A 16,360-nucleotide genomic window follows, 5' to 3' on the forward strand; every position below is an offset into this window, starting at 1 on the left:
AAGTCCAATTTCAAGTGGCAATGAGGCTTGGCCTGAAGAAAAATCCCGTTGAACATGGTTTATAATTGGACTAATTAGAGGAGGCCTTAACTGTAGAGATCATTAAGGGCAGATTATTTTACCAACAGACTTAAAATGGCAGGATAATTTCTTACACTGGTGGCAATGTCCTTTGACTCTTAATACTCTTTTCTTGTCTAGTTCAAAATTAGTCCCATTTTTATATTGCTTCCCTGGTCTGTACTGTCTCTTGCATGGCAGACCTGACACCTTTGTGAATGTCCCACAGCATCATCATCTTTCAGCAGCGCTTTTATGTCCTTCAGTTGGTAACTCACATAAAGGGTTTCCCTCCTCCCCCGCCTCAAAAAGCCCTATTCATATATTTAATTCTCTGAGTCACCCAAATACAGTTAACAAACACAGCCAGGAATAATGGATCATGAGTGACTCTGGCTATGAGAAATGAGAGCTGCAAGATTATGGTGGGGTAAATCTGTGAGGATTAAGAAGCTATCCCGCTGTGCTGATATTCAGAAGCACTTTGGAGACAAGACGATTTTTTTGCTTTATTCCCCAGCGTGGGGGCAAGGAGAGGATAAAGTTTATTTGTATTGTGTTTTCGTCGAGTGCTTTGAAGTGCACTGTTTGTGGAATGGGGAATACTGTGTGTTCCTATCTCTGTAGTGTTAGCGATGGTCCAGTCTTTATGCAGTGAACCAGTTCAGAAATGGTAGTACTTATAGGTCCATTCTCCTATATATATTGGCCTACATGTCCATGTTATCTTCTAACTTTCTGAAGGTACGAGTTCGCTAACAGCTGCTGTTTAATTATGATATTTTCTATTAATGGTTCCCTTTCTCATTACTTCCGAAAGCTGTCTGCTCTCCTACCAAACCCATGACACCGGAAAGGTACGATTTAATACTCACAGCACTGACATTTTACCATACCTTGTAACGTAATGGTTAATATCTGAAAACTTTTATGTTCATGGATCTGTGAAGAAGAGTTTATCTCATTAGGAAGGTTTATCTCACTAGGAACCAGAGATGACTCTCTCCTTGGTGGGAAGGGGTAAACTTGCTTTCTAGACTTGAAAGATGCCAAGATAGTGGAGTATGACATTACAGCTGGGAGTTATCCCACTTTAGGTATCTACAGCCTCGATACTTGTATCTCATCTGGTCACGCTGGATTCCCTTAATAGTTAAGAAGAGGAAGAGACAGTTTGGGAAGGCATAACCTCGTGAGAGTCTCTGTTCTGTCTTTCCTCTCTTGACCGATGCTTTTCCTCTGTCTGTCTGTCTGCCTTCTGAGATGCTTGCCTTAGTTTCTCTGGGTCCAGATCAATGAGATTCAAAGGAAATCACAAAAGTCCACTTGGATAATCTCAAATACATTTCATAAAGACAGTGAATTGCACACAAAATTGAAAGGGATAGGACTGAAAGAGGTCTCCTCAGTTAGAGTCCAGTCTTCTACTGTCAAGGTCAGACACATTGTATAAAACTTTATATAAATTTAGCAAGCTCTGTGGACAGATCAGTGATGCTTCTTCTCCTTAACACTCCTGCTGGGAGGCTACTCCAAAACTTTCTTCCTTTGATCCTGGCAAATGCTTTTTATTTTTTTCCCCTTCAAATTTCCAGCCAAAATTTATTCATGCTTGGTTTACGTCCATTTGTTCTTATGCCGGCAATATTCTCTTTAGCTTAAATAGCTGTTTTCCCTTCTCACTGTTTATCTGTTTCATGAATTTGTGGAAAACAATCATAGTCTTTTCAGCCTTTGCTGTGCTAGAGTAGAGAAATCAAGGTCTTCTCATTTCCTCGGGTGCAGAAGGTGTTCCCATCCTAATTATATCCACCATTTTCTGCCACTCCAAATTCCCCCTTTCCTAGGCCTGGGAGAGTAGAGCACATGCAGTTCCACATGAGCTCCTAATTTTCACCATTATATTAATGGTTCCTTGTACCTGCTGGACACTCCTCATATGAGACTTTTGAAGATCATTTGCTTTTTTTCAGTCTCAGGCCAAGCGATCAATCACTATGGTATCTTTTCTGTCTAATAATGTTAGATCTTTGCTTTTGAGATCTTTGGTCCAAAGATTATAAAATGCAAAATATAATCCAAACAAAAACAACAAAATGAAATCCCTCTTTTCCCTCTGAATTTTCATCACGTGAAACCTCATCAGCCTAACTTGAACTGTTTCCAGGTTCGAACCCTGTTCCTGTATGGCTTGGAACCAAACCCAGGAGGCTTTTTTGTCTTTATCATAGAATCATAGAATGTGTTGGGTTGAAGGGACCTTTAAAGGTCATCTAGTCCAACCCCCCTGCAGTGAGCAGGGACATCTTCAACTAGATCAGGTTGCTCAGAGCCTCATCAAGCCTGGCCTTGAATGTTTCCAGGGACGGGGCCTCCACCACCTCTCTGGGCAACCTGGGCCAGTGTCTCACCACCCTCATTGTGAAGAACTTCTTCCTAATGTCTGATCTAAACCTGCCCTGCTCTAGTTTAAAACCATTGCCTCTCGTCCTATCGCTACATGCCCTTGCAAACAGCCCCTCCCCGGCTTTCTTGTAGGCCCCCTTCAGGGACTGGAAGGTCACTATAAGGTCTCCCTGGAGCCTTCTCTTCTCCAGGCTGAACAACCCCAGCTCTCTCAGCTCCCAGCAAAAACTTCTAAAACCTATCTTCTTCCCATTGCAGAAAATAAGTGTCTGCTCCACTACTTGATGGGTTAAAAATCTAGTGGTATCCAACCCTTCTTCTCTCATCCTTCTACAGTGGGGTCTTCAACTTCTCATCACCCAACTCTTTTTGGTTCTCACGGTGATCCTGTCCAGGTCAACGCTGCAGCACCTTTGCAAGGAGTTTCCTGTTCAGCCTCTGCAACTGCAGGATAAAAAAAGAACTTTTTAGGATGGGTTATAAAGAGTCCAGGCAGTAAAACCTGAGGTGTGCGCAGTGGTGATGCACCAGCCAAGCTCTAATGGAGCCCTGCAGAATACACATAAAGTGAGATTTCTTCAGAGGTTTTTCAGCTAGACAAATTCAGGCAGATTTATAAAGAAGGAAAAAAAAAAGTCCTATCTCTGCCATCAGGATGGTCCCATCCAAACTGAATTTATCTACTCCAAAGTGGGTTTTCCTGCCCTACCTAGCTAAGTAATTTTAGCAGGTTATTTAACAAGAAACACACTTCTTCCTCTTTCATTCTCCAAAACAGCTGAATGCTTTCAGCTTGTACTGAAAGTAAGTAAAGGGAACAAACACATAAATCAGCTCTAGCATGGAAAAAAAATCAGATTAAATGGTTAAAAGTTTGGCAATGTTGTAAGTAACTGAAGGCAGGATATTAAAATGGAGAATTTCAAGTAGCCTTGCATATAAATAGTTCTTCCGTAGTATATAAATACTAATATGGTATATAAATACCAAAATACACACACACACAAGCACGCTCACACATACACACACGCCTTACATGTTCCCCCTCCGAAAATACACATTTTAAAAGCCTGAAATACAACGAATATCTTTGTCAGTGAAAAATTTATTGAAGATCCTTTTCCTTAAAACTTTCATTCCTTTTCCCATTTGGTCCCTGTAAACCCATCCCTTGTTAGAAAAACAATGCTAGAAAAGATGTGAATTTCACCCTGAAAGAATTCTTTAGTTAAAAGGCATTTCTGAACGACTTCTTTCTGGCGCAGGACACACGATGGCGTGGTGTCTCACCTCTTCTTGGGCAGACCCTCCTGCACCATGCCAGATGTTGCACACATACCTGTCAGTCCTCTTCACCATCCTGTTGTTGCCCTTTAGGACAGGATCAGCCTGTGTTGTTTGCAGAGCGTCACAAACCTGTCTTGCGAAGCTGAGGGCCTAGAGAACCTCAGACTACGCAGTGGGATTGCACAACACACGTATAAATAGAGAGGGCCTTAAAACAGGGTTTAGGAAGACTGAATTGCATTCCTGGTATAATCAGTCCTGCTGAATGACCTTGACAGTCGCTTCAGCTCCTTGCACTTCAGTTTCCTAAGCAGTAAAATGTGGCTTACATTTCTGACTGCTTCTCGGTAAAGATGTTTTGAGCTCTGCAGGTAAAAAGCCCCCAGAACTGTATAAGCTGAGCAGCCTCCCTGACACCACTGCTTACTGTGGAAATCACTCTGCTGTTTTCTTCGGGAGGAATAAAAAAGGGCTGAAAGCTCGACGAGAGGTCATCAGATGAGAGAATCAAACCCTAGTGAGCAGACTGGGAGCTTGGTCTTCATCCTCCCCAAGTCTTATTGCTGAAAAAAGAAATGCCTGCCTCTGGGCTGGGCTCTCTCCCTAGTCAGTGGGGAGAAATGAGTGTTTCCAGAGCGGGCTTCTGCTCATCACTACGGGCGTCTAACATCTAACCAGGGGATTTATGCCATGGGACAGTCTTTTCCTCTGCTGACTACAGAGAGGGTTGAAGGTATCTCCATTATGGGTGAATTGGAACCAAATGAGATGAATCCCACCCAAAATGACAACAGTACAGAAATTGGGCGTTCTCCAAATATTTTCTAATGTAGGAAGTGCCTTCCTTTTCTAGCCAGCTTTGACTGCTTACCAGTCTCAGTATTGCTGAAAGCCAGCTGCTTTATCCCGATGGGCATTGGGAACTTTAACACCCCAAGTAATTTAGGTAACCCCAAATCCTCGTCTTACAAAGCAAATGCTTTGAGAGACTCAGAGGGCAGGAAGATCTAATTGCCTCCCTGAAGCTCACCGTTCCCTCGATCCAATTAGTGAGGCTGTGCTGTGATGACCTCCTGGGAGACAGCAGCCCATTGAGTGGTCACCACCATTCCAACACCAAACTGGGACAGTTCGCTTCAGGTGGGAAGCCAGCAAGCGAGAGTGGAGAAATAAGCTGAAGGCAAAGGGAAAAAGCTGTCTAACTGGCCTCTTTCAAGGCTGCGTTGCTTTGTCTTTCCAGCGCATTTGAATGTGTGGCTGTTTGCCTTGCAGAGGGATGCCCTGGCTTGTGTAACGGCAACGGCAGATGCACTCTGGACATGAACGGCTGGCACTGCGTCTGCCAGCTGGGCTGGAGGGGAGCAGGCTGCGATACTTCCATGGAGACGGCATGCGGCGATGGGAAAGACAACGACGGAGGTAGGACATGAGCACATGCGAGATGTCAGGCTTCGCAGAGCCTGTAAACCTTGCACAGTGAACAGTCAGCTGGGCTTGATTCTGCAGGGCAGATGATTGTTTTTCGACAGCTGGTGGAGAACAGACAGCGAAATCTGCCAGGCTGACTCAGCCAGAGTGGATTTGAATTCAAATGAAATGGATTTGGACTTGGGCTGCCAGGGCTGAAGAGGGAGGTTTTTGTTTATCCTCAAATCAAGTCCATGTACCAGAGAGCAGGCAGAGGCGATGCTCTCGTCCTGTCGTTCCACCCTGGCCGGGTGGCTCAGCAGTGACACGATGGGACCACCTCAGACAGCAAATGCCCCTGACTGTTCGAACTCTGGCCTCACCGCCTGTGGTTTTCATCAAGGCTCTCTGGTAGGTCACTGCTGACTTGGGATGGATGTTTTGCAGAAACTTAGAGGCTTCGGTGACTGATCCTCATGCCCACAAGCCATCCAATCTCTCTCGAACCATGTTTTATTGATTATGGTTCCATATGTAATGATGTCAGGCATGTGAATAATAGCTCTGCATAATGCAAGCTTAATATTCAGAGTTATCTCATTACAAAGGAAACCCTGGTGCAGTGTGAAGGTTTGAATTAGAGGGCAGGAGATGAGATATTAAATTTAAGGCATAAGGGAGACTGCATAATTTGTTTTGTTGTCACTCAGCGAAAGGCTTTGTAAACCACAAGTCTGGGCCAGGACCCAGACTGTGAAGTGGAGACTGCATTTTGCAAGCCTCTGTTTTATCATATTCACAAGAACAGTACATTTAAAAAAAAAAAAATAGCCAAGCCAAGACTGTGATTATCTGCTTCACAGCAACTAGGATTCTGATTGAATATTTAAAATACTTCTGCACATCTGGCATGGCAAATGGACCAAATTATCCCTGTAGAAAAGATGGAAAAAATTGGAGAACCATACAAAGAGTACACACTATAAAACAAAGGTCGCTTTTTGCCTCACGTGAAACAATATCACTATACTCTTCTTTCCTATTTATAGCTGGCACAGGGCAGCAATAAACTTCATCACATCAGATGTGTAAAAATATGGTAAATAGAGCCAAGGATAATCGCAGTTTCCATGGAAAAAAATAACCCAACAAAAACCCTGTGAAGTTTTTAGGAAGAGAGGGAAGAAGGAGTAATCCAGCCTAACGTACAATGTAGACCACATCTGTATAACATCAAAAAGAGTTGGTGGAACCCCATCTCCTCGTACCTCCTGGTTCAAGGTGCTAACCTTGTAACTGGGTTACCCTCACCTTGAAACAAGCCGTTTGTCACCTTGCTAGCCTGCAGGACAGCAGATGTAGACAGGAGACAAAAGGCATCGACATGTTTACAAGTTGGTGCACATCAGCTGCTAACTTGCATTTGGTGAACGTGTGTGGAGCAGTGGTGTACACAGCGAGAGCAAAGCAACTCATAGGTTGTAACATATTGCTTTGTGACGGCTTATTCATGTGTCAGAGCCCACAAATGAGTGTTGACTTTATTCTTGGTACACAAAAAAACCCAATACATGTACGTGGTGTGCATTACAGTTTACAAATAATCCATGTCATACACTATGCTATTCCTTTGATTTTGCTGTGTTATTGCTAAGGACTCTCCTCAGCTGAAAAGTGGAACGGTGGAATACCTTTACCTTCTTGACTTCATTTTTATACATTTTCATGGATCATTTGTATTTGTGGGCTCAAATCTAGAATTTCAACCCCTGAGTTGTAGGGGCATCAGCAGTGGTGGGGCAGTTCTGGTTTGAAGCCCGAGTTCCTTCTTTAGCACAAGGATTCAAATTTAGTTACATGGATTCTTGAAGAAAGGCTGATTTTGGACCTGTTTCTTAGTTTTTATGCTGATTTCTGTAGCTAGACAGCTGGAGATTTTTGTAGAATATCCACAGAATAATTTAGGTTGGAAGGGACCTCCAGCAGTTTATCTAGTTCAACCCCCTGCTCAACCAGGTCTAATTACAACCAGGTCTAATTACATGAAATTGCTCAAGGCTGTGTCCAGTCAACTCTTGAACACCTCCAAGGATGGAGATTCCACCTCTCTGGGCAACCTGCTCCAATATATGACCATCCTTATAGTAAATGTTTTTCTCCTAATACCTAATCATAATTTTCCATATTCCAACTTAATGTCTGTTGCCTTTTTTCCAGCACTGTCTGAGACATCCTAGAGTACCCCAGTTGGCTTCTAGCTTCCCCTTCAAAATAGCTTGGACATCTAGTAGAGCATATATATATGTTTCACGTGTGACAGCTGCCTTTGGATTTCTCAGATATCCAAAGGCAAGTCACATAACACTAGGCGTCTGTGTTTAGGAAGCAGAATTGAGCCCATATTTGATGCAGCCACTTTGTCACCACAGACATTATACCTTGGGAAACTGCTGTGCTTTGAAGAGCACTGGAGAGATGTAGGCCTGAACAGCCTCTTGAAAGAGCATGTTGGCACTATGGCTTCTCCCTCTTCTGGGGTCGTATCACTCTCTCTGGAGTGATGCCTTCTCAGAGCTGGAAAAGGTGGTTTATTTGACTGTTCACCATGAAGGATTTCAGGGCCACTTGCTGAATTTGTCTTCATACGCACAGGAAAGTAGACAATGGAAATGAGAGTCATTTCATAAAGCTTTAGAAGTCAAGTATCTGAGGTAGTCACTGTGGGTGCCATCAGTGGAGAGAAATAGGTTTAGGGCAGCATCCCTCTGAGCTGTTTCAGATATTGCCTCGTAAGTGCCTACTTTTGGTTGGTGACCACTGCCCTTCAAGTAATTTTCTGCTCAGAGCAGCATCTCTTGAGGCTGAGACACCACGCTGGGGCCGTTCACACTATGGGGGTGGGGGTGGGGGGGTGGTTCCTTCTGCCTGAGCTCATCGGAAGCCGGTTCCCACACTGTAGTATCATATGTCTACTAATCAAGATCCTTGCAGCCGGAAATTCCTCGGGATAATGGGAGCTGAAGTCAGAATCTTTTTCATCAGATCCCGGCCTAATCATACCCTGAGGGAGACGGGTACCAAATTACAGGGCATGTTTGCCTCGTACATCTGGAGGCCGTTCGGATAAACAAAAACAAGCTAAGCAAGAAGTCACTCAGAGAGCGACTCGGTGAAATGCAATCCTGGTTCAGCTTAGAAAAAAGGTGTCTGGGAGAGCAATGCCCTCTCCGCCTACATGTGTCATCTGTCAAAGCTAGCACTTAGGTTTCACACCGTGGTCCACTTTATTTACACTTTTAAACACAAAGCCCGTCAACTTGAAAGGAGTTGTAGCAAGTAACTACGAGCAGGTGATCATCCAGTATCAGTCAAGGGGAAACACTGCAGTGACAGAGCTTTAACAATCTGGGTAACAGGCTAGGATTTTGCACGTTTGACCTAAGAGGCCACCTGTATTACAACAAATGGGAGGCGTTTCCTTAAAAGAAGCTGAGAAAAGTGGTTCTTGCCTCTCTTTGGCAGAAAATAGCCTCTCGAAGTCATGGCTGCAAACACTCACTACCTGAGAGTAGTCCTTTCTCACCCCACACTGAGTGCGCTGTCATGTGCTTGAAGAATAAGAAGTTTGAAGGTTTTAAAGACCAAGGAAATTATCTTCTGTGACAAGTCCTAGAAGTGGAGTTAATGGCATTTGACAAAGCCTTGAGAAGAGGCTGATATTCCATAGGCTAAATATGAGCTCGGTTGCATTTGTTAGGAACAGAGCGTACAGGAAAAATGGAGAGGAAGAGGAGAGGATATTCTTCACAGTCTCACACATATGCTACTGGGCAGCAAAGCTGTGTTAACCATCTTTGCTCCAGAGAAATCATCTAACTGTATGACTCCCTCCATATTGAGAGCCAGAGAGTTGGCCAATTCACCATATTATTGCCTGGATACACCCCACTGTCCTCATACCGTAGGAGAATTACAGATATTAAACTAAATTACTCTTTTGGTCTAAAAGTTCTGTCTGATCAACACGGTAACTTCACTTCAGGTCCTTTGTCCTTGTTTTGGGTTTTTCCGGAGTAGCCAAGTTTTCCAGATAGGGCAAAGCTTGCTGGTTCTCCAGGCAACGGATCTTGCTGCATCTTCCTTTTCCTGCTTGGAACAATTCTATTTGTTAAACATCTGCTGAACTCTCCCCAAACAAAGTGGATCGACTTTACTTTCGAAAGGCAAGAGTCTTTCCCAGATGAAAAATATGTCTGGACTATAAATGTTCCTAGTATTATCTAACCCTCCACATTCATTAGAGGTCGATGTTCAGTTGTCTGCTGCTCTCTGCTGCCTCTTCCCAATTTAAACAGTCCAAGGGCTTGTGCTAGTGATTGCTGCAGGATAATTTAAATACATAGATAGATGGATAGACAGACAGACGGATAGATAATCTTCCCAGTCAAATAATGCTGGCCTATCCTCACATATATTGCACACTATTGCATAGAAGTAGAGCAACTTGTTTTTTCTTACATGTCACCTGGTCAATGACCTTCCTTCGGGAGTGAAGAAGATAAACCATCCTGTTCTCTTTTTCTGCAAGAATTGCAGTGACGAAGTGTCTGCCCCTCAGTTTAAGTCTTATTCATGACAGGTACACGCAATGCATTTAGCCTAGCACAAACACAGGGTCCCAACGTAGATGTGGCCCCGTTTTGCCTTTGCAAGTTCAGTCCGTGCTCCACCAGACACTACCCAAGAGCTAGCAGGTGGAGCAATCCTTATGCTGTCCTTCCCTCTATCCTCCTGGGCCAGAATAACTAAAAGTTGCCTTAGTCTTCAGACCCTGGAGCAGTGAGCAAGTCAGAGCCGCCAAGGCACTGCACATGAGATTTTTGCCTTTCCTTGCAGCCCTGAGTATTCGTTACTGCTGCCCCTGGAAACCAACTCGCGCGTCAGAGGCCATGTAATTCAGGAATGCGTTCTCTGGGGCAAATCAAGATGATCGAGGGAATGGAGCACCTCTCTTCTGAGGAAAGGCTAAGAAAGCTGGGTTGGTATAGGCTGGAGAAGACTGAGAGGGGCTCTCATCAGTGCTTATCAATATCTAAAGAGTGGTTGTCAAGAGGAAGGGGCCAGACTTTTCAGTGCCCAGCAACAGGACAAGGGGCGACGGGCACAAACTGGAACACAGGAAATTCCATCTAAACATGAGGAAAAACTTCTTTCCTGTGAGGGTGGCAGAGCCCTGGCACAGGCTGCCCAGAGAGGTGGTGGAGTCTCCGTCTCTGGAGACATTCCAAACCCGCCTGGACGCGTTCCTGTGCAACCTGCTCTGGGTGACCCTGCTCTGGCAGGGGGTTGGACTGGATGGTCTCCAGAGGTCCCTTCCAACCCCTGCCAGTCTGTGATTCTGTGAAATCAATGTTATTTGTTTAACTGTACCGTAGCCCACTGCTGCAACTCCACAGAGTAATGCTTCGTGTCTTGCTTGCCCCATTCAAGGATCAGGTAGTGCTTGCAGGAAGGTGGAGACTTGCATAATGCTTTGGGACAGCATCATTTCAAATTCTTTGGCAAGAGAAATTTTGGCTCTGCACAATGGCCTTCTTAACACCCATGTGTCCACCATCTGTCCGCCACATGCCAAAGAACGCGTTAGAGAGCTGGCAGGAGTCCGCACTGCTCTCTGCCAGTACATAGGGTTACACCTGAAGGTAGCATCAGGGCTGTAAAGGGAATCGTAAAGAATCCAGGAGAACCCCAGAATGCAAACCTTAGTCTTTGCAAATGCTCGAGCTGCAGACCAGGTGGTGAGGTGCTTTCAGATGTTTTCTTTTTGGTTTTGCACGCTGTTATGAACCTTTACTTCATGCCTGCAAGGCTTTTATAGCACGAGAAGATTGTCTCCTGGGCATGGTATGGGAGCTGTCTGCTTCCTCGAAACCATAAAAAATGATGCATTAATGTGCTTGCTACATTTAGGAAGGGAAGTGTTGAGATCTGAACGCACCTGGGAGAACAGCCGTCATAAATTAGCATTTACCGTCACAGACAGATCCAGTCAAACAACAGGGCCATCTTGGAGGAACCACAAAGCACTGCTAAAAAGATGAGAAAGTCGGCTGTAGCTGAAAAGATTGGCTAGCTGGTATGATTTGTTATAAATCACCCAGCTTCACTTCCTCTGTTTATAGGATAATCCACCTTTCTTCAAGTAAGAGAACAAAATGAGTAGTTCACGTTTCCAGGTTTCAGCTCTTTGCTGATTCTGTGTTGGACGGTAACACTCGGGTATCACCCGCGGCCGGCTGTTAGCACCGGGGCTGTCAGGAGGGCGGGGTGAACCCGGTGGATGTATTACAGCACCCAGAGGCAGGTGTTGGTTGTGCCATTACTGAGGATGATGCGTTGTGAACCGAGGGTCTAGCAGAGATTGTGGGTTGTCATGGCAGCTTAGGAGAGTCCCTGGTACTTTTGACTAGTCCTTAATGAAATGCCTTTGATTAATAGATTCAGAAAGAAACCATTAAAGTTGTCCTCTGTGTTGCAAGAAACATACCATTGTCTGCTGAGATGAGGGAAGTTACTGATGGGAAGGAGGCACTGCTGCTGTATAAGATGTTAGAAAAGGTGACACGAACCATCTTCAGAAAAGACAGGCTTGGACACGCATTTCACAAAGCATTTCTGCACCAGAAAAGATGCTTAAAGAGAGTTTGGGCACCAATGCTAAATTCAGGAAAGCTCTGCCAGACCTGCTTTACCACCTGAGGCAAACTCTTGCCTCCCCTTTCGGGCAGACGGTCCCCTTAGAAACCTTAAGTTTTGCCCCTGGGTGTGCTCAGGGTGCATAGAGTGCACGGCCACTTTCCTCTTGACCAGGCTTTGAGAAACATGCCTATGTCCGAGTTATCTGAGACCGCTTTCCAAGCTGTGCTCAGATGATTGCTCGAATTGCCTTGGATTCAGTCAACAGAATATGTTGAGGTGAACTTTGCAGCAGCAGCTTAACACTTACAACACTTGCCAGGAAAGCGAGAGACCTTGGTGACGAGGATATCTCAGCTGCTGAGGGTGTGAACCTGTTGCTCCCACAAAAAAATTCTAAGCTCTGAGACCTTTTATCTCAGAAGAATCGCTTTTGAGAGGTGCTTTGGCTCCTGAAGGAGGGGGTTTCAGGTACGATGTTGCATGACCATGGTCAAGTTAAGCAACCTGGACTTACTGCCCTGCCTAAATGCCAGTCCCTCCTCTGCAGAGAAGGGCCCTCACGTGCCTTGCTCAGCTTCATGAATTTCACTCCAAACATAGATTGCCTGGTTTCTGCGCTGTTTGCTGGTCATGCAACGCGTAAATCCCTTTGTTAAAAGCCTGCCTGGAGAAAGGAGGAATCCCGTGCAGCTGCATCAACTGTATCCTCCAAAGCAATGATGAGTTGGGGGATGCTGTGAACTTGTAGACTCTAAACACATTATTATAGCTCTGGTTCATACCCAGCGAGTGGTGATCATCATGTGTTTTCTGCCATTTCCTCCTTCTTCTTCCCTTCTTTTTGTTTTCAGATGTTTTGTGAAACAAGGGTGTAGGTCTGGATTAGGATGGACTTTTTCACAAAGTGTGTTTGTAGTGACTAGCACTGCAGAGCTCTGCTTCGCGCTGGCGCCCAAGGAGGCCTGCAATTCAAATATGTGATTACTATTCCTTATGGCTATATTATTTTGAACTTGCAAACATGCACTGAGCACTTGGAGAAAGATGTGAGGGCGAACCTTTTCCCAGGCAGCCAGCAATCTAATTGAGCCAGGATACAACCAGTGAGAACCTTATTCAGGCAAAATCAAAACAGAGCAGGTGGGACAGAGAAGATTAATAGGTAACATCATCACAGGGCATTGACAGTCACATTGCTATTGTCCCTTACTTTTGTGGGTTTTTTCCCTTTGGTTCCTGACGGTGGGGCCAAAAAGCTACGACTCTTTTGTTGAATAGGTAAAATTGTTCTCTGCAAAACGCAGGAGTAAAACCTACTTGTTTCCCAAATTCAGTTGAAGTAAATTGAGCGTTGGTCCTCAGCTCAGGGCGGAACATCATCTCTCCTGTAAACCTTCTTCATCACAAGCCTTCACAGGAACAATGATTTGTGTATTGTGCAAAAGTACTGAGCCATTCCTTTAAAGTCTTCCTTCACCAGAGTTGAATCTGGAGCTGGAAGGGGAAAATCTGATTTGCTCAAGGGTGAGACTGTTAGCTTTGCCTTTGAGCATCTGTATTTTAAGCCCTCCCCATCCAAACTCTCCCAGCCGTACAAGACAGACAGTGTCCCCACGAAAAGTGATAATGTTGCCCGGTGAATGGCACAGGAAGAAAAGTGAAAGGTAAGAACTGGATGAGGAGAGACACACAATTATTTGTGTCATCGGTGCATTTTATGCTTTCATTGGCAATGAAAATACTCCTGAAAGACAATCACAGAATCACAGAATGGGGGGAGTGAAGCTCTGGAGATCATCTAGTCCAACCCCCTGCCAGAGCAGGGTCACACGGAGCAGGCTGGACAGGAACATGTCCAGGTGGGTTTTGAATATCTCCAGAGACGGAGATTCCACGAGCTCTCTGGGCAGCCTGTTCCACGGGTTTTATTGTTATTTTTCTTCTTAGTTTTGCTTTGCCTAGAGCTCACAGAGGCTCTTCCCGCTGCAGTCAGTTGCAAAAATTCTCATCATCTTCAGCAGGAGCAATCCTTAGGTTTGTCATGTACTATCTCCCAGATTTACCCTAATAAGGCTGCTTAGGCTTACCTCCTCCTGCCTGCCTGTGTGTCCGGGGTTCCCAGTGCATGTCACGGTCCACGGGATGCTCTCTGTGTACAAACAGGTCTGTCCCTACCTGTGGCCTGCCTGTTCCAGCCCGACACTTGACATGCAGCACCTGTCAGACTCTGCTTAAACACATAATAACGCCTCTGGCTGAAGGGTATTTGCATTCCGTTGTTGATGTTGGCGTGACGGATTTTTGTTGCAGCATCCATAACTCTGTAGAAATGTTCAATTATTCAATCTCAGCGAGCTAAGACGCTGCCCATTAAATCAGCCAACACAATTGTGGGGCCATGAAAAGTCACAGCTAATTTGAAATTTTATTAGCTCTCGGCTGATCTTGTTTACTGCAGAAGCAGTCTCTCAAAACCAGCCCTTTGCTTCTGTACGAATCTCTGATCTGTGACACCTTGTTGGTGCTGCGTGGTGGTGGGCGAGTGACTTGGAAGCTAGACCGCATGGGACTTGAAAGAGGAATGAGAGGAACGAGACTGCTTGGGATTTGTGAGCACTTTGCAGCCAGCGAGTGCAGCAGCAACTGCAGGAATGCAGGGACAGTAGCCCCATTGCTGCTGGATAGTAATTATTTTGCAGGATAGTAGTGGCTGTCAACGTGACAATTAGATTTTGTTCTGGGGAGGGAATATGTCACGCTCATCTCATCATAGTTTAGTAGTAAGGCAAAAGATCTGCCTCTCCTAATAAGCAGTGGTGTTCAATAGGCACAATGTTTTTCCTATCAGTTTGTGGCTGGTTGTGTGCCTTAAGATCTAAATCCATTCCTAGCAAAGGAGGCTTTCAGAGAAGCCAGGGAGTCTGGACATGAAGGTTTACAGACAAGGAGGACAGTCACAAAACCCCTTTAGTTACTCAGCGCCTGCCCCATCTTGCACGCTTGGGTGTGAAGGAGCGTGTCTCATTTAACCGACCACTTGGCAGATGTGGTGGTCTTGTTTCTGTCATAAACTCCTGGAACAGGTTCAGTTTATTTGTTGGTTCTTTTGAGAAGAAAATTCTTTTGAGAAGAAAATTCTTTTGAGAAGAAAATTAAGCGTGGCCAGCAGATCGAGAGAGGTGATTCTGCCCCTCTACTCTGCTCTCATGAGACCCCACCTGGAGTACTGCATCCAGCTCTGGAGCCCTCAGCACAAGAAGGACGTGTGCTTCTTGTGGAGGAGGGCTATGAATGTGATCAGAGGGCCGGAGCACCTCTGCTGTGAGGACAGGCTGAGAGATTTGGGGTTGTTCAGCCTGGAGAAGAGAAGGCTCAGGAGAGACCTTATAGCGGCCTTCCAGTCCCTGAAGGGGGCCTACAAGAAAGCTGGGGAGGGGCTGTTTGCAAGGGCATGGAGCGATAGGACGAGGGGCAACGGTTTTAAACTAGAGCAGGGCAGGTTTAGATCAGACATTAGGAAGAAGTTCTTCACAATGAGGGTGGTGAGACACTGGCCCAGGTTGCTCAGAGAGGTGGTGGAGGCCCCGTCCCTGGAAACATTCAAGGCCAGGCTTGATGAGGCTCTGAGCAACCTGATCTAGTTGAAGATGTCCCTGCTCACTGCAGGGGGGTTGGACTAGATGACCTTTAAAGGCTCCTTCCAACCCAACACATTCTATGATACTATGATTCCACTTTTGGCTTGGCAAATCTTTGTGTGGTAAATACTGAAGCTCTGGTGGGCAGAGTAAGCAAGACACAGCCCTGAGACCTCCACACTGACCCCAGTAGCTCCAGCTTTTCAAAATTTCTGGTTGGTTTGGGTGGCTGTATTTTTTTGCATGCTGTTTAAACATCAAAAGGGGCACGTTTTGCAGAAAGTGATGGGTCACAAGCAGTGGTTGAAAGCCAAGTAATTTTAGGTCATCTTAAGTACAGCATCCAAGTGACTATCGAAGGCCATTATGACATTGACTATTTTGTGAAACTCCTTCTGAATAAGGTCAGCGTTCAGATCTATTGTCACTGTCTAAGGTAGTTGAGTTTCTACAGTGAGAGTTTTTAAAGACATTTAATACCAGCTGATTTACAGCTGGTATTAAGCAAGTGTCATGCTTGTTAGGCTAAGGTCCTACTCCTTAGCTTCAGAGTCTAGTCGCTTGCCTGAAGCAATACTTGCATGGAGAACAGGCTGAAGATACACTACAGATACAGATCTTTAATGAGAATTGTGGTTATTTCATTGGGCTGTGCTGGCACGTCAGAGCCCCGTGGGACTGGAACAGGTGTTTTGTGAACAGAAGATAAAAAGACAGTCTCTGCTCCCAAAGAGTTTAGAGTTTAAGGTAGTGTTTGGAAGAGCTCACTAAAGAGATCAGTGGATTTGTAATCTTTAATATGAGATAGAACATCTTTCTAAAAACAGTATTCCAACTCCACCTACAAGAAATGAGCTAGATGC

General features: G+C 45.1%; 1 protein-coding gene across 9 annotated transcripts in view; it reads left to right on the forward strand.

The window, feature by feature from the left end:
* Positions 1-16,360, forward strand: part of TENM4 (teneurin transmembrane protein 4) — a 1,293,844-nt gene that overhangs the window by 1,173,919 nt on the left and 103,565 nt on the right. For all 9 annotated transcript variants that reach the window (XM_063326345.1, XM_063326336.1, XM_063326383.1 and 6 more), the window contains one exon: positions 5,026-5,172. In XM_063326345.1, coding sequence (XP_063182415.1) covers positions 5,026-5,172 — 147 coding nt within the window. The remainder of the gene's footprint in view (positions 1-5,025; positions 5,173-16,360) is intronic.

The sequence above is a fragment of the Chroicocephalus ridibundus genome, chromosome 1 (genome assembly GCF_963924245.1).
Source record: "Chroicocephalus ridibundus chromosome 1, bChrRid1.1, whole genome shotgun sequence".
Classification (NCBI taxonomy): domain Eukaryota; kingdom Metazoa; phylum Chordata; class Aves; order Charadriiformes; family Laridae; genus Chroicocephalus; species Chroicocephalus ridibundus.